At 44.5% G+C, this 19022-nt stretch overlaps 1 protein-coding gene across 1 annotated transcript in view; it reads right to left on the bottom strand.

Annotated features, from left to right (window-relative positions):
- FIBCD1 (fibrinogen C domain containing 1) overlaps window positions 1–19022 on the bottom strand; it is a 72325-nt gene that overhangs the window by 13817 nt on the left and 39486 nt on the right. Inside the window, exons 3-4 of the mRNA XM_035113053.2 lie at window positions 13976–14135; window positions 12923–13059 (exon numbers count right to left, since the gene is read on the bottom strand). Of these exons, the coding sequence (XP_034968944.1) occupies window positions 12923–13059; window positions 13976–14135 (297 nt within the window). The remainder of the gene's footprint in view (window positions 1–12922; window positions 13060–13975; window positions 14136–19022) is intronic.

Raw genomic sequence — 19022 nt, 5'->3', positions numbered from 1 at the left:
GGAGGGCAACCAAAATGGTCAAAGGCCTGGAAACAATGCCTTATGAGGAATGGCTTAGGGAACTGGGTATGTTTAGCCTGGAGAAGAGAAGGTTAACGGGTGATATGATAGCCATGTTCAAATATATAAAAGGATGTCATATAGAGGAGGGTGAAAGGTTGTTTTCTGCTGCTCCAGAGAAGCGGACACGGAGCAATGGATTCACACTACAAGAAAGAAGATTCCACCTAAACATTAGGAAGAACTTCCTGACAGTAAGAGCTATTCGACAGTGGAATTTGCTGCCAAGAAGTGTGGTGGAGTCTCCTTCTTTGGAGGTCTTTAAGCAGAGGCTTGACAGGCATATGTCAAGAATGCTTTGATGGTGTTTCCTGCTTGGCAGGGGGTTGGACTGGATGGCCCTTGTCGTCTCTTCCAACTCTATGATTCTATGTCTGGGGGGATATTTGCAACTCACTTGTTAAACACTAGTGTCACTTCTGAAAAAGAAAGAAAGAAAGAAAGAAAGAAAGAAAGAAAGAAAGAAAGAAAGAAAGAAAGAAAAGGTGGCATGACAGTGCAGTCAAAACAGAATTGACTCAGAGGGTCAAAGGAGCAAAACCTAAGTTTGTCTTAACATGTGTAGTTCTGTCAGAAGCCTACCTTGATTTTTTGTATACGAAGAAAATTCTTTCTCTTTCACTCATGAGGTTCTGGCTATCCTCAAGAGTCCATGTTGGGATTGAGAGAGCTGTATTGGAATTGGTCATCTGAGGGGCATAATGTAGAATCATAGAATTGCAGAGTTGGAAGGAGGACCCAAGGGTCATCTAGTCCAGCCCACTGCACTGCAGGAATCACAGCTATATAATCCCTGACAGACGACTACCCAACCTATGTTTAAAGACTTCAGATGAAGAAGACCCCACCACCTTCCAAAGTAGTGCTCTCCATTGTCAAACAGCTCTAATATTTCTTCAGAATCTTGTCATTTGAATCCATTGGTTTGGGTCATACCCCCTGGAGCAGCAGAAAACAAGCTTGCTCCATCGGACATCTTTATAAACAACTTGGATGAAGGAATTGAGGGGAGGCTCATCCAATTTGCAGATGACACCGAACTGGGAGAGTTAGCTAATGTCACAGCAGACAGAATCGGAATTCAAAATGACCTTAACGGATTGGAGAACTGGGCACAAGCTAAAAAAAAAGGAAGTTCAAAAGGGAAAAATGTAAGTTTCTGCACTTAGGCAGGAAGAAGCAGCTGCACAAATATAAGATGGGTGACACCTGGCTTACTAGCAGTACGTGTGAAAAGGGGTCTTGGGAGAAGATAAGCTTAACATGAAGCAATAGTGTGATGCAGCAGCAAAAAGATGCCGGTACTCACCATGAAGTTGTTACAGTAAGTGCCACACATTTAACCAGTGCTTTACATCTAGGAAAACGGTGCCGGTATTGCAGAGAATGTTGATAAGCTGGAATATATGCAATGGAGGGCAACCAAGATGATCAGGGGGCTGGGAGCCAAGCCTTACAAGGAATGGCTGAAGGAGCTGGGTATGCTTAGCATGGAGAAAATAAGATCTGAAGGGTTGTCACATGAAAAACTGAGCAAGCTTGTTTTCTGCTGCTCCAGAGGGTAGGGTAGGACCTGAACCAAAGGATTAAAATGTCATGAAAGGAGATTCTGATTAAACATTACAAAGAAGTTTCTGATGGTAAGTGCTGTTGGACATTGGTGGCTCTCCTTCATTGGAGGTTTCAAAACAGAGATTGGATGGTCATCTGTCAATGATTCTTTAGCTGTGATCCCTGCATTGCAAGGGTTGGACTAGATTATCCTTTGAATCCCTTCCAACTCTACAATTTTATGATTCTATGGTCAAACACACTGGGACCCTGCCAGAGAAGGGCAGGAAATAAATTTGATGATGAAGATGATGAAGATGATGAACAATGGGATAAGTGAAGGCTATTGTGGAATGCTCCAAATGACTGGGCAAAGAGTTTCTGCAGGATATGGAAGAGGACAGCAAACCAATGCAGGGATTTGAAATAGGATGTTTATGATTATAGGTGGGAACAATTCTGGCAACGAACTATTTGATATTGCCATGACCAAGGAAGACTAGGAAGCAATAAAGCAGCAGAAGGCAAGCAGAGTTCTAAAAGATGGAGAGGTGATGGGTTATTGCAAAAACGTGTAATTTATGTAAAAAGTTCAAACACAATGCTCACAACAGGACCAAATGAGATGGAACAGACCTTGGCTTGAGTGCCACCGAGACCAAAATGGAGCATAATTTGCAGCTTGTCCTACCATAAGTCTGAAGCCCCGAAGTGCATTTATCTGGGCCCTCTTTCACATCTATGCCCTGCATGGTCCGTCTGATGCTCAAGGTCTGGATTTAGCCATGACATGTCTAGCATGCTGACAGACTTGTTGAGGCATTTTGCTGCCAGCGTGTTGCCTTGATGTTAAAACTATTTTCTCCTCAAAGCTGAGAGGATCCTGCTGACTGGGCTGGCTTTAAATAGGCACATAAGTATTGGAGTTATCATCTCCCACTGCCCTTTGAGAAGTCGCTGTTTCAGTCCTTGGAGCACTTTTGAAGCTGTGAGAAGGTACGGAGGAAGGTGGCCTTTGCTAACCTTTTCATGAGTGACTCCATCCTTTCCCCCTTCAACTCTCTTTCTCCAACCCAGATAGCGGTGAGGGGGAAACAGGGATGAGTTTGCCATTTAATTTTCATAATTTTATTAAGGTTATGTTATTACAATTCATTGTCAAAACTATTATATAGAAAACATTCTTGTTTCCTAAGAAGAAAAAGAATAAAATATAAGGGGGGGGGGAGGAAATGTCCTATGGAGGGAAAGAGATCAGGGTGTTTTTTCCCCAGCCAGAACTCGCCATAACTCTTCCAGCACCTCCCAAGTGGGCAATACTGCCATTATAAGAGAACAAGGAAGGTGCTAATGGTGAGATCCAGCACCTCTTTTTCTTGAAAAACAGCACTGGAAGGGATAATAGAACAAACAACAAAAATTATATAGTGCTGTGAATAAATTAAAAGGGGGGGAAAATCATTTACATTGGCAGTCCAGAAATCATGGCTTAATAAATTTGCTTTCTTGATTATTATGTATTGCATTTTTATTATATTGTTATGAGGGTGTGTGGCAGACTCCCAATAGTCTCTACATTCAGTGGAGTGGCAGAATCTGAGCGAAATAATAAATTCCTGAATTTAGCAAGAACTGGGAATAACACCAGCAAACTTCTTCATGAAGCCAGCCTGGTGATGCCTCGCTGGGGGTGGGTCATTGAAGAGACGATGGTGCTGATCGCCAGCTATCAGCCTCTCAATGGAAGTCATCAACCAGGCAGAAGGCTCTGCCAGGCACAGAAGGAAGTTGCCAGGGTAACAAGGGACGTGATGTCACCACAGGAATAGAGGGTGTCCTTTTACAACTGATGTTTTGGGAGCAGGGGTTTCTGGGAAGAAGGAGCAGGAAGTGGGCAGAACTCTATGCGGGGACTGAAGGACAGCAGACTAAAGGGCTGGGCTGGAGCAAGCTGCTAACAGAGAGACACAGGGGTGGTGCTTACGGTGCCTCTAAATCCAGTGCTGCATTGCATGGAAAGACAAGCCCCTCTTGGGATCTCTCTCTCTCTCCTCTCTCCCTCTCTCTCAGGTGTAAATATGTGTGAATAAACCATATTACTAAGACACTGCAGTCTCCGTTGTGCCTGATTTTCCCCAAGGAAATGCAAACCCTGGTTAATTTGCAAGAACCTTGATATCTCTTGCTACCGCTCAGTAGAGGTTGGGGTGTCCGGTAACAATATGTAAGTTTTATAATTAAGACAGTTTGCCAGGTTTTCCTTAACTGATCAGATATGGCAAGAGGGTCTTTATGTTTCAACTTTGGGGCAATACACTGTTTTTTCTGTTGTTAGCGGTGTAGTACTCAGCCGGAAATAAGTACTAATTACTTTAGAGTGAAGCATCAACAGGAGAGTTATTTTAAGGTTTCTCAGGAGACATTGTCGTTTAATTTGAAAAGGCATGTGGCAGGAGCAAAATGGCTGCCTTCGCTAATTACAAGTGCATCAGAAAACCAATTCCTCTTGAGCATCATATATTTTGTCAGAAGGGGTAAGTCTATGAACATCTGAAGTTGCTTTATACTGAGCGAGACCAATGAACTCAGTCCTGTGTGGGCGGACTGGCAGCAACTCACCAGGAATGCAGGCAGGATTTCCCCTGCCCTACTTGGAGATACCACTGGGCATTAAACTTGGGACCTTCTGCATGTAAAGCAGCTAAGCTACCACCTGTCCCCTAAAAATAAAGTAAGATTCTAGTCCTCATGGTTCTGAATAAAGGGCTGAATTAAATAAGAACACAGGTCCATCTAGTGTGCTGTTGTCTACACTAACTGGCCACAGCTCTCCAGGGTTTGGGGCAGCCCTAGCTGGAGATGTTAATTAATTAATTAATTCATTATATTTATTCCCCGTCCATTTCCCCAGCCACTCTGGGCAGCTCCCAACAGAATGTTTAAAATACAATACAGTGTGGGGATTGAACCCAGGACATGCTCTACTCCTGAGTTACAGACATTCCTGTTGAACATAGGAAGCTGCCTTATATTGAGTCAGACCATTGGTCATCTGCCTTAGTATTATCTACACTGACTGGCAGCAGCTCTCCGGGATTTCAGGCAGGGAGTCGTATCCCAGTCCTACCTGGGGATACCAGGGATCGAACCTGGGAACTTCTGCATGTAACTGAGATGCTCTACTACGGAGCTACTGCTACCTCCCTGCTCTGTAGCAGATTGAATCTCAGGTGCTCCTTTTTGCATGTGGCACAATGTGGATTTATGTGGCTTGTGCCATTCTTTGAATCCATACAAAGCTTGCCTCCAATTTGTGCTCAGTTTATTTGTCAGAGGAGGAAACCAGCAAGCCCTCAAGAAGCTCAGCATGTCATGGGCTTCGCTGGCAACCTGAGCTGCAGATGAAGAAATTATATGATCTCATCCAAAGGGATTTATAGAGCAGTATGAGCAATTTAACCTATGTCCTGGTTCCCAGTAGGCTTTCAGAAACTGTGGAGTGGGGAGCATGTTGACACAGTGTGAGAGAAACAACCTGTTTATATCCTGATCTGGTTCAGACAAATTGATTTGATTGTCCCGGAGTAAGCATGGTTTAAAAAAAGAGAGAGGAAATAGCCACACATTTATCAGAGCAGTTCCACAAGTAGGGCTACTAGAGTAATGGTATTTGGTTCAAATTTAAAGATCCACCTACCAAATTTGCAATACGTGAGCCAGTATGATGTAGTGGTTAAAGTGCCAGATTAGGACCTAGGAGACCCAGGTTTGAATCCCCACTTGGCCATGAAGCTCATTTGAGTGACCCTGGGCCAGTCTCTCAGCCTAACCTACCTCACAGGGTTGTTGTGGGGATTAAATAAGGAGGGGGGGGAGGACCATGTATGTCACCTTGAGATACTTGGAAAATAATGTGGGATAGAAACACAACAAACACAGTCATTGATCAGCATTCACAGTTAAATTTCGCAACACACTTCTCTGGCCAAATATTGTGTACAAAAATGGATATAACTGGGTAAAGTGTGCATACATATGTGGAGAGTAGTTGTGGATATAGCACACCCAAGTGCATTTTATTGTAATGTGTGCGGATTCAAATGAAGGTACAAATAAATAAATGTACAAATATACATATAAATAAAGGAATGTTAAATAAATAAATAAATAGCTGTGTGTGTACATAAAAATGTATGTTTCGGGGGAAATCCAAACTTGGCAGCAGGGAGGTTAGGAAAATGATTAAGTGAGAGAAACAAATACTGACATCCCCATGCATAAGTTTCCTTCCTTTTTCATTTTTCCTGAAGAACTCCAGAGCCTTCAAAACCCACCTTTCAATTCCTCCCTCATACGCTGATGTCTGCTCATTTGGGCTCAGTTAATTTACCTCACAGAATTGCCTTAGTGAAACTCAGGTTTCCCCCCTTTAAAAAATTATATTAAGAAAATAGCTTTAAAGCTTTTAAGAACTACATCACCAATCACTATCTGCTCATAGGATCCCATTTCGTTTCCCTCACAGAATTGCTACACGTTCCTGAGGATCTGGGTTCAGTTTCTCACCATTTTTTGTTTTTTTAAAGAGCATCAGGGTGTTCAACAATTGCAGGCGAAATTTGAACATGCATAATTTCCCCCTCCAGTAGAGAGAGGAATTTCCGGTATTTAATTACCGGTAACTTGTTAAACACAAAGAGAAGCTTTGACAGGCAAATAATAAGGCTGGTCACCAACAGGGACTGTCCCTCTTATGGACACAAAACTGCAGCCCTCTCCCCTCATCCACAAGGACCGTAGTTCTTGCTCTCAGCTGAAGCTGGAGTTCCCTCGGCCCCATCATCCATTCCTTCACACAGCTCTCTGATTCCTTAAGCCACGACTTAAAGAGACACTGGGTAATTTGCTTTTCTGGAAAGGTGCCATTCACAGCCAAGCAACCGCCTTTTCCAACTCATGCCCTCATTTTCTAGGGTAACAAAGGGCCTACAGGTTATATAACTGCAACTATTAGGATTATCAAGTCAGCTTTGTATACTTGGATTTTTTCTATGTTGACTTTCTCCAGTTTCGCCTTCTTAGAAATGGAGATGAGGCCTGGCTTGGCCTGGCCTGGCCTAGTCTGACCGATGAGGGATTCCCTTAGTCCTCTCACAAAGCACTAGCATGCTGACTCTGCACAAACAACTTGCTGCCTTATTATTGGCACTTATGGACAGGGGCGTCTTAGCCATAGAGACTACTGGCGCAAGGCGGCAAGTTCTGGAGGGCACCTCTGCTGCGCCGTGCCGTGCCTGGAGCCTCCTCCCTGCTGGAGGAGCTGCCTCAAGTCCCACCAGCAGTGCTGCCCTCGCCCGCCTCTGCTTGGGCTGCGGGCGCCATTGTGGGGAAGCCAGCCACGAGCCTCCCATCGGCGGGCAGCCAGGGCTCCCTGCGCCTGCCTGCCGCACCGCCCCCCTCCAGCTGCCTGCCGCACCTGGCCCTGCCCAGCAGAGCGCGAGTCCAGGGGAGCACGAGTCCGGCGTCACCGTCATCAGTCCTGCCCGTGGCAGGCAAGAAGCAGAAGGTGCGCCATGGCGTCGTCAGGGGGGAGCGAGGTGGGCCGCAGAGGGGCCCGATGGAGAGGTGCTGCCCCGCCTGGAGGGAAGGGTGGGGGTGAGGGTGGGGGGCACCCGAGGGATCCCTGCACCACGGCGCCAGATAACCTTAAGACGCCCCTGCTTACGGACTACTTGTCTTCCTACAAATGTAGGGCTGCCAACGTGCAGCCCCCCACTGGAGGATTTGTAGTGCCACATCACAATTCTGGATTTGCATGAAGTTGGTGGGCAGGGAAGCAAAAGAGGAGGCAAGTTTTAAAATGGTGGTTTTAAACAACAGCAGGGGTTTAAATAAAGCTGTTTAATGTGGTATCGTAGCGCTTTAAATGTATGGTGTGAATGTGATCTTAAGTCAGTCACCTCCAAGATGATCTATGGCCTGGAAACCAAGCATTATGAGGAACAGTTGATGGAGTTGGGTATGTTTAGAGGAGATGAAGTGGAGATAGGACAGTCATTTTCAAATATCTAAGCTAAAGGGCTTTTCACATGGAAGATGAAACAAGCTTGTTTTTCTCCTGCTCCAAAGGACAGAACCTGAACCAATGGTTTCAAGTTACTAGAAAGGAGATTCTGAATAAACATCAGGAAGAACTTCCTGGTAGCAAGAGCTGTTCAAGAGTGGAATGGTCTCCCTTGGGAGGTTGTGGACTCTCCTTCCTTAGGGGTTTTTAAGCAAAGGTTGGGTGGCCATCTGTCATGGACGCTTTAGTGGAGATTCCTGCATTGCACGGAACTGGGCAAGATGACCCTGAGAGTGCCTTCCAACTCTACAATTCCATGATTCTATGAAATGCAAAGTGAACAAAATTTATCCCTATCCCTATCTGGCAGGAGGAAAGATAGCACAACAAAAATGTTATGTTGCTTATTCAGATAAGCCAAACTATCCCAGGCCTTATTTTCTCACCTCGGGATAACATGGCTGTCTGTAATATCATGCCCATGTCACACCAGGTGCAGAAGGTGTGATAAAATGGTTTGCCTCTATGGCAGCTCTCATTTTCAACCCAAACGCTTCCACCGCCACTAGCCACAGTGTTGATGGCAGAGATTGTGTCTGCAAGTCAAGAAAAATGGATGGGCCCCAAGTGACACCCTCTGCTTCTCCTCTTAACTAACGAGCTGCGATTGAGTCCCCAAACAATTTGTTCCGACAGGCCTTTTGCTCCTGACCAGTGTCTGTAATAGATGTGTGCGAGATTGGCTTGAGCAGAGCAGGGAGAAGATATTATTCACACCCCTCATTTCCTCATGAAAAGGGTGCTGGGCAAATCATACATGATGTTTTGTCAGGGATCTGGATTGGAGGAGCCGCCGTGAATCAGGCCTCTGACCTGGCGATCGTAGTGTATGCTTGTAGACACCTGCCAAGCTGTCACCAGCATCACACTGTCTCCTGGCCCTGATTTCAGTAGAAAGACATATGCAGCTGGCTCTGTCATGTCTCCATGGCTACTGAAGTGTAGGTGGGTTCAGGCATAACCCAAAGACCAGATTTCAGCTCAAAAGGATTTATTGTAGCAACAGGAACAAGACTGACAGGACACTTGGGGCAGTACAGTGGTGCCTCGACTTACAAAGGCGATCTGCTCCGCGGCGCTCTTCGTAAGTCGAAACCTTCGGTTGTCGAAGTGTCCATTGTGCGCATGCACAGACACTTCAGATTACAGACTAGACTCCATTAACTCAGAAATAGTACCTCGGGTTAATAACTTTGCTTCAGGATGAGAACAGAAATTGCACGGTGGCAGCGCGGCGGCAGCGGGAGCCCCCATTAGCTAAAGTGGTACCTCAGGTTAAGAACAGTTTCAGGTTAGGAACGGACCTCCAGAACGGATTAAGTTCTTAACCCGAGGTGCCACTGTATGACCCCTCACTCAGTTTTCACTATCCAATCATTTAACATGTAGAGTTGGAAAAGGTTCAGAAAAGGGCAAGCAAAATGATCAAGGAGATGGAGTGCCTCTCTGATGAGGAAAAGTTGCAGCGCTGGGGACTTTTTAAGGGAAAGACATTAGAGGTGGTATGATAGAACTTATTTATAAAATTATGCATGGCATGGAGAAAGTGGAGAGATAAAATAAATTTCTCCCTCTGGAAACTGGAAGATTCAGGACAGATAAAAGGAAGAAATTCTACATGCAATGCAGAGTTAAACTATGGAACTCACTCCCGCAGGAGGCAGTGATGACCACGAACTTGGATAGCTCTACACAAATTCATGGAGGATAATTTTATCAGTGTTTATTAGCCAGAATGACTCTACCTCCACTGTTGGAGGCAGTATGCCTCTGAATGCTGGGTGCTGGAAATCACAAGGGGGAAGAATGCTGTTGTGTTCAGGTCCTGCATGAGGGCTACCTGTGAGTCTCTGATATTGCTGACACACACAATGTCCCTTTATGGATACACCACCCTGATGCATGAAAATAAAAAGAGCCAGAGGCCCAGCTAGCCCAGCATCTTGCGAAACCTGCAAGAGAACCTGAGTTGCAATAGCAGCTCTCCCCTCTTATGTATTCAGAAGCAAAGGAGGTAGAAATCAAAATACCTGTGTTGATTAGGTATGTGACATCTAGTCCAACATCCTGTTCTCACAGTGGCCAACCAGAGGTCCCATTCCCCCATCTTGAGTCTGTAAGACCATAAGAAGAGCATGGTTGCTGGATCAGGCCAAAGAGGGGCCATTTAGTCCAGCATCCTGTTCTCACAGGGGCCAACAAGGTGCCTCAATGGGAGAAAGCCTACAAGCAGGACCCAAGCACTCTCCCCTCCTGTAGCTTTTAGCAACTGGTATACAGAAACACTGCTGCCTCTAACATTTGAAGTAGAATATGCCCAATATTACCATTATGGGTAGTAGCAGCAATGCTCCTTCCATGGCTGTGTGTATTCCTTGTACACGGTTTTGAGATCTGAAAAGTGCCAACCTGATTGTTTGACAAGAGTGATTTTTCTACCGCTTCTTAAAGCAGTTCTCAGTATCAGCCTGTCCATAGGTATCTCCTACTTCAGCTAACCTTCTGACTTTTTGAGTTCTCATATGAAGCTGCTCTGGTCACGATAAGTGATTTTTCTGCTCCTGTCTCGTTGCCTCACTGTTTTGGCATTTCTTCAGCCTCGCTCATTAATTTCTCCAGGCTGGCGTTGCTGACACAATCTAGCTCTCAATCTAGCATCTTTGCCATACACATGAATTGCTGTGATGACCCCAGCGCTCTCTGGGAAGGTCACATCTATGACTCTCCTCCCAGAGGGGAAACTTGTTAAATTTCTGCCAATGACTTCATCTTGCCTTTAGAAAATGGCAGGTCAGGAGATGGAACTGCGTGTTAAGAGCCACTGATAAACCTTCAGTCACTCTGTTGTGTCTTAAGTTCAAACACCCTTAGGGCACATGCCCCAAAACCACTTCATGTGGATCAGATACTTTTTAATATCACTTAGCCACCCTGTTATGTTCCTGGTTACTTCTGCTGATGAACTCTTTAGCCCAGCTAAGTTCTGCTTTCTTGCCATTTGGTGACAGTGGAATGAAAATCCCACTACTTCGTTATCCAGTAATGATTATCTAGTTCTGAACTTTTAAGAAATCAACCTTTTAGTTTGGCAGCACCCATGGTTTGGAACTCCCTGCCTATTGACGTCAGGCATGGACCTTCACTGTACATTTTTCAGCACCTGCTAAAAACATACTGTGTTTGTTCTAACAATCCTGTCCAGACATGTAGAAGCTGTCATGTGTTTAAATCTGGTTTTAGCTTAAACTGTTGGTTTTAATAGTATTTTGATTTTTTTTTTTAACATTCCTGTTTTCAATTTTTTATGATCATTTTAATGTTCCTTTGCAAACCACAAAGAGGTTCTACCTACAATCAAGTGGCACATATGTTTGGAAGGGCTCAGAGGTTGGGCACCCGCTTTGCATGGAGAATTCCCAATGCAATTTTGCAGATAAAGCTGGGAGTGTCCCCTGCCTGAAACCCTGGAGATGGTTTGGGGAGAGTCAGTGTAGACAATACTGAGGTAGATGGACCAATGTTTTGACTTGATATAAGGCATCACTTCCTATGTTTTTATTCCAATCAGCTCCTTATTCAGAACCATGAGGATTAGGACCTTAATTCTAGGGAAGGGCTGCACCTCAAGGACAGAGCCATGTTCAGTCCCCAATGGAATCTCCAGGTACAGCTGTTGGTAAAATTGAGCCAGATGAATCCATAGTCTGAATCCAAGTCTAAAGCAACTTCTTATGTACACGGTTGCTGTGCAGAAGATAAACCAGAGCACTCCCCAAGGCTAGGCTCTTCTTTCTGGGAAATCGCATTTCTCCCCTGAGCTCAAAATGCAAGGCAGAGCCACGGGCAAAATGAGGGTATGGTCTTGATTATGAGAATGTTGTGGGCATCTAAGTTCCTAATGAACTGCGAGAGTCTTTCTCCATGCACAGCTCTGCCCCCACCTTCTCGGCTGCCTGCTTGTCACACCAAGCAGCAATGAAATCTAGAAACTAATTTTATGCCTAGAGATAAACAAACAGAACATCTAACCATGCTGGCATACAGACCATCAAGTTTAGTACACAAACCCTGCTTTTTATGTGTGCTCCATTAATAATAAAGTCGGCATTATCACAATATTTTGCATTTACACTTGTATAGATTTATTTCCCATCTGCTCCTCTCCAGAAATGAGTTTATTTTACATCAGCGTGATAATGCCAGGGAAGGTTTGTTTTATGTATATTATTTCAGAACCCCAAAACACAGAACCAAGTAGAGTGAAAGCAAATGCCGTTTGTTTTTCGTTACGTCCTACCTACTAAAAAATAAAAATAAAAATCTCATTCCATCTGTGTCTTCCCCCAAATGTTATTGTTGAATCCAACTAAGTTCTAGTTAAAGTACACCCACTGAAATTAATTAACGGTGGAATCCAATTCCCTTCAGCCCCAGCCAACATGGCCAACAATCCAGGTTGATGGAAGTTGTTGTCAATTCATTCATTCACAGCACACATTTAAAGCATTATGATACCACTTGAGACAGCTGTGCCTTCTCCAAATAATTCTGGGAGCTATAGTTCATTAAGGGTGCTGAGAGTTGTTAGGAGACTCACTTTCCCCCTCACAGAGCTACAATTTATAATGTGGTTTAACAATCTATGAGGGAGCTAGGGGGGTCTCCAAACAACTCAGCACTCTTAATGAACTACAGCTCCCAGAATTCCTCGGGGGAAGGCATGACATTTTTAGTGCCATCACTGCATTTTAAATGTATGGCAGGAATGTGGCTGTCATCTAGCAACAACTGGGAAGGCACAGCATTCTGGTCCTAGGCACAGGGTGTTGAGAGTCTGGAAGCTGAGCTGCTATCCCATTTCCAGCTTAAACCTAAACTGTGCTGATCAGATGCTGTTAAATTGTCCATATCTGAAAGCACCCTCAGCATTTGCTCTGGCACTGACTGGTCCTGTGCTCTTGCTGCAGTGAACCCCACGGTGCCTCCATGCCCAGAAGACCCTGCCCATCAACCCACAAAGGATGACAACTTCTCTTGCCTCCTCCGTAGGCTCCCAGAATCTGTTCCCCATCATTGCCTCTCTGCTTCAACCTTGACGGAAGGTCACATGCTTTGACCAGCTAAGCCAAGGGGTCTATTCCTCAAACCAATACGTCAAAGAGACTTAAACAGGAAACAGACCCTTACCGTCCACCCGCCGCCATCCGTCGTCATGTCACAGTAAACCTGGAAGCCTTCAGGGTAGTGAGTGGGGAAGACAGAAAAAACACCATCCTCTTGTTGTCCGCTTGCATAGATGTCAAAGCAGTCCCGAGGCCGAGAGCCTGCAGTGAAGTGTGGGGCAGAAGTGAGTTGGGGGGGGGGAGAGAAACAAGAGAGGTCTAATTAATAGACTAAATTACAACATCACTGTTTGAGCCCTTGGCTCTGGACTCTCGCCTATTCCAACTGGTTGCTGTCACTAAAAGAGACTTTGTTCCATTTCCTTCTAAGCTATGGGCAAGTAGAGTTCTGGCAGAACTCTTGTTTCATAGCATCATAAAATTGTAGAGTTGGAAGGGACCCAAACAGTCATCTAGTCCAACTCCCTGCAATACAGTTTCTCTCTGTCTCTCTCTCTGGCTTTTAGGGGCTTCATTCACGCAGAAACAAAGCAGTAAGCTACACCTGGGACTGTGTGTGTTTTTGCTAAGAAGAATCATAGCTGAGTGGTAGAGCATCTGCCTTGCGTGAAATTGTTCCCAGATTCAACCCCTGACGTCTCCAGATTGGGCTGGGAAAGACTCCCTGCCTGAAACAGCAGAGAGCTGCTGCCAGACAGTGTGTAGAGGCAATACTGAGCCACATGGATCAATGAGCTGACTCCCTATGTTCCTACAAAAAAAGCAAAATGCAGTTCTAGCTTACCACTGAGCGCTAACTTGTGCATTTGGGGCCAAATTCCCACAATTCCCTGTGAAAAGGGACTGATTGCTAAACCAATCTGGAAATTTTAGCTCTGTGAAAGCAATCGGGGGTCACCTGACAACTCTCAGCACCTTAACAAGCTACAGTTCCCAGGATTCTTCGGGGGCAGCTATGGCTGTTTAAAGCGGCATGAAACTGCTTCAAATGTGAAGTGCAGATGGGGCCCAGCATACATACTTTACATTCTCTAACTTCTTATTTGTGGTTGGTGGAGTGTGAATAAATTATATTAATAATTGCCCCAAGAGGGAGAAGAGAAGGAAGATCTCCTACCGTTGGAGCATCCTTTTGGCCGGGCACTCCGAGCTGGAGCCTTCTGGAGGTCAGCTTTGAGCCGAGGTCGGACCACACTGCGGTCCTTCTGCAAGGTGTCCAGGATGTCGCCGACAGAGCTCACTAGTCTCGCCATGTTGGTCTGGCTCTCTGAGAGCAGCTGTGCGGAAAAAGTCCAAATTTGTTATGACTCAGTTCAGGGGGTTTGCCAACACACCACCCACAGGCAGCAACCTGTCCACTACTAGCCTGCGGATGGTCTCAACCAGGGCCAGCCCCAAGACATTATATTTTATATTTTCTTTTATTTAATAAAATTTATACACCACTTGATTGTAAAAAAAAAAACACCTCAAAGAGATTTATGAAAGATAGAACGGTATATAAAAAAAAATACAACCCTATTTTAAAACATGAAAAAGTTAAACTACTAAAATAGATTCAAATTACTTCAAGTATCTGGATAGGCTTGTCTAAACAGGAATGTTTTTAGCAGGTGCTTAGAAGAGTACAGTGAAGGTGCCTTCTTGATCTCAATAGGCAGGGAGTTCCAAAGTGCAGGTGCTGCCACACTAAGTGATCAAGTTCTTACAAATGCAGAACTACTTGTAGTAGTGCCAGTTTTGCTGCATGAGGCAAACCAGACAACGGTGCTGCCACCACCCTGTCCATGCATCCTGACTAGGTGATATCCCCTATGATCTTAGACGCAACGTCTGAATAATGTCTTTTTTTGCTTGGTGCTTTTAAAAGCACTGCTACAGAGTTCAATGGGACTCACAGCCTGATCTTATGAACGCTTTCCTAGCTGCAAGCCTTAGTGAGTTCAAGGGATTTTCAGCCCAATCCTACTAAGCGAGGCTTTGCTCTGTTCTACAGCTCCCTCCTCTAAACTGTCCCTTCAACTTCCTGCCCCCATACTCAGGTGGTTTCCTTCCCCCAGCGGCTGTTCCTTCCAGCCTCTACAATTCTACGGTGCTCTATGATTCTAATACTGATTTCCATTCTGCCCTGTATTTGTCACACGCAGGACCATTTCCATTCTGCCACAGTTCATCTTCCACCAAAAACCACATTATTCATCTCAGTTGTCCGCTGAGGCAAAATTATATAACTTACATAACTTATGTAAATGAGATTCCTCTTCCATTATGGCACCCCATTCATTTCAGTCATTTATGAACTGAAAACAATAGCAACAGTGAATACTGATTCTACTCACTGGATTGATTTCTGTTCTGACATGGTGGTGAATAAGCCAGCACCTTGCGATTTCCAGCCCCATTTCCAGTTTTGCCAGAATCTTCCGACATCCCTAATGGCTCCTGACTTCCTTCTCTCCCCCCCCCCAAAAAAACCACAATCTGCCTTTATTAAATTTATATAAGAGAGTTTACATTCAAAAATTAAAGCACAAGATGCTTTTCATTTACGTTGAGAAGGGAAATGTGTCAAGGGAACTGCATTGCATCTTTGCTTTTTATGATATGGAAGAAATACAAATTTAATAACTAATGATTTCTCATCGCCCGTTGGTTTATCTGGGAGCTAAAGTTGCTGAGCTAGTGGGAAAGGTTGCAGATTTTTGCTCTGGCCATTTCTAAAATTAGACTAAGGCAGCCACAGTGACCGAAAGGAATCTTGTCATTTCTGTCAAAGTATCAATTGGGTTTTATTTTATTCTAACTCCTCCTCCTCCTCCTCTTCTTCTTCCTCTTCCTCTTCCTCTTCTTCTTCTGTATATAGCACTTTCAGGTATTAATGGTGGTTCATTACATTAGTCCCAATGCTAATATTTTTTAATGTAGTGTTCATTTTACAGTTCAAAACTGTAAGTGGTTTTAGGCCCCATACAGACTCTCCTGGGTGTTAAGATCAGCAGAGGAAAGACACCTTGGTAGTTTCACCTTCCTTAGAAGTTTGGGGTAGTGGCAGGCCTGGAAGAGACATTCCCTTGTGGCAGCCCTTAAGTTGTGAAGTTTCCTCTCTACAGAAGTGGCTCTGGCTTCTTCACTATACAGCTTCTGGCAAATGCTGAAGTCGCACCTCTTTATCCTGACCTTTGACACCCAAAGTGTGTTTTCAGGGCCACCCTATTCCTGAGATTGTAATCTGTTTTTAATCATTTTTTATTCTAAATTGTTGTAACTTGCCCTGGGACCATGCTGGTAAAGGATGGGTAATACATTTAATGCTAATGCTAATAATAGTGTGCTGGGTGTGTGTGTAAATTTTTTGGGGGGGGGGCATATTGCATTACTCATTATTGTTTTAGACAAGCCCACCCAGATTCGTAGAATGTTTACATGTGTCTTAATACATTTTTAGCTTAGTTCTGTTTTAAATTATTATTTGAATGTTTACATAGCAGTTTAAACTGCTTTTGTTGTTATTGGTTTTTTTTTTTCTTTTTCTTCAGGTATCTGAAGAAGTGTGCATGCACACGAAAGCTCATACCAAAATAAAAACTTAGTTGGTCTTTAAGGTGCTACAGAAGGAATTTTTTTATTTTGCTTTTATTGTTTTATTCTTTTTGTAAAGCATTCTGAAGGTGGGTTTTTTTAAAAATAAAACAATGCCATGGTAAATGAATCATATGGGGAAGAAAACATTATCATTATCATTGTTATTCTTATGTTAATATCCCAACTTTCCTTCAAGAAGCTCAAGGTAGCATATACAGTTCGTCCCTTTTCCTATTTTATCCTCACAACAACTCTGTGAGGTAGGCTAAGCTGAAATACAGTAATTGGCCCAAGGTCATCCACTGAGCTTCTTGGCTGACTGGGGATTTGAACCCTGGTCTACCAGGTCCTAGACCAACACTACAGCATATTGGTTCTCAGTATCAGGAGTATGTAACACAATAGTATGAAATAATTTCCCCCTCCTTTCACAGTGGACCTAGTAATGCATATGATAACATTTTAAACAAATGCTATCTGGGCCCCCATTGTGGAAGCTTTATCTTATTGAGCTGCAAATTGATTGCATTTCTCTGCCAAAACATCGAGAGTTTTATGTTGCATTCTGCTGTGTTTGTTCATGCTTTTAATGATCATGTATTTTTTTCCCCTTTGCCCTGTAGACTTGCCCAGGGAACACTGTTGATGGGCAGCTATGTAAATCTTGTCATAAAACAACAAAAATGAGATTGGAAATTGGGTGATCAACTGTACAAAGCTGACTTTTGCCGCTGCAGTGCATGGGGGTGGGGTGGCAGGCTGTGCACTGCGTAATGGCTTGATGCTTGTACACATGCATTTGTGTTTGCGCATACGCTAGAGGCAAGGAGCATTTGCCCATTACTCTTCCTTAAGGGTGGGGAGCTTTTTCTGACTGGTGATTCAGACCTCTATCACCCCCAACCCTGGAGAGCACAGCTGCTATCAGGTGATACTGAGCTTTGATGCCCCAACTGCCAGGACTTCAAAGCATGGTGAGGAACTGTTTTGAAAGCCCTTTTGCAAACAGCCTCCCACTGCTATTTGAACTTCCGAAAATCAGGGGTCTAAAGAGCTGTTTGCAAAATGGCTTTCAAACAGCCCTACACTGTGCTTTGACTATATGAGCCTTCTCCCAGCAGGGGAACAGGTAAACTGAGCAGAATTGAAACTTCTGCTCACCAGGTTCAGTCCTTGTAGATGCAGGGGTCTCCTTTGCCAAGGGAATATATTAGTGAACCTAATTCTCCCACCCATCAGTGATGTCAGAGGATTGACAGGTGGGCCATGGTCTGGGAGAAATGGCTTTGTGGGCCAACTTGAACTCCTTGGCAGGGAGGCTAGAGGCTTCCCACCTTAGCAGTACTTGAAGATATGACTTCTGGAGACCTAGGGGAGGCTGCTGAGCTCCACATAAGAACAACTGTAGCAAATCAAACTAAAAATGTTAACAAAGCATACCCAAAAGACCAAAGCCAGGCCCAGAAAATAAAAGTAATGGACAGATCATGGCATGGACGAAGAACCTAGAAACTGAGATATCAGAGGAGTAATAAGACTTGCTTTGTGGTTCTTCCCATATAGGACACGTTGCCTGGGATCCTGCGCTGTCTGAGGAAACTACTGCTGTCCTCAGACTCTGATGACTGGACCTTGTAGTGACCAGGGATTTTCCCCCAACCAGGTCATCACTATTTTGACCTTCACCTGCTAGGAGCCAGAAACTGTGGAAAGAGTCTTATGTCCTTTAAGGGGTGTGTGTGTGTGTGGTTTCCCAAAGGGCTATATAACCCTGGTGTTTGCTCCAGGCTGCTGCTGAGGTAATTTGTCTCTTACATTAGCTGTAGGTTTGCTTTCCATGGTGCTGAAATCATTCCACTGTGGTTTTGCATGTTGGCAGAACTATCCAAGGTCCTGAACCTCCCCTGCACCAGAACAGCACCAGCAAATCACCTTACCCCTGTGCCCTCCTGACCAAGTTGTTGCTTTCCTGGGATGACTAATCATTGGTAAACAAGAACAGCAGGTGGAAAATATTAAATAACAATTAACACTTAGATGCACTCAGGGAACCTTTTCATCTTGGAGGGTCAGAAGTTTATCTGCCACTGGCCCCCATGGGCCAAGTTTAACAGGCGGGCAGGACAGCCTACCTGTCAGTCATCGTCAAGGAATGAACCGGCAAAGCAGTACCCAGCAGGATCGTACTCTTCATTCATAAGCTGATGAGCAGAAAGTTAGGTTCTGCTGACTGTGGGGGTCAGCTGATGGGCAGTTGGATGTGCTTAGGGGGGGAAATGGCCTTGCAGACCCAAGATTGGCCCACTGGTCACAGATTCCCTACCCATGGACTAAGGTGATGGATGCCATTTCATTGGTAGTGTGCTGTCAAAGCTTCCTATGGCTGTTGGGGGGGGCATGTGTGTTGCATGTGTCCATGTGCTTGCATTTGTGTGTGTAATGCGTGTGCACTGGGGGCTCACAATACTCAGCATTAAAGTATTGTCAACAGCATTAAAAACAACATTGCAATCACTGTACATAGTATCAAACACAGTAGCATATAATTAAAGCAAACAATAACTAATTCATCAAAGTAATGG

The sequence above is a fragment of the Zootoca vivipara genome, chromosome Z (assembly GCF_963506605.1).
Source record: "Zootoca vivipara chromosome Z, rZooViv1.1, whole genome shotgun sequence".
Taxonomy (NCBI): Eukaryota; Metazoa; Chordata; class Lepidosauria; order Squamata; family Lacertidae; genus Zootoca; species Zootoca vivipara.
Note: the sequence above shows the minus strand (reverse complement) of the source record. Positions and strands in the feature narration are given on the sequence as shown.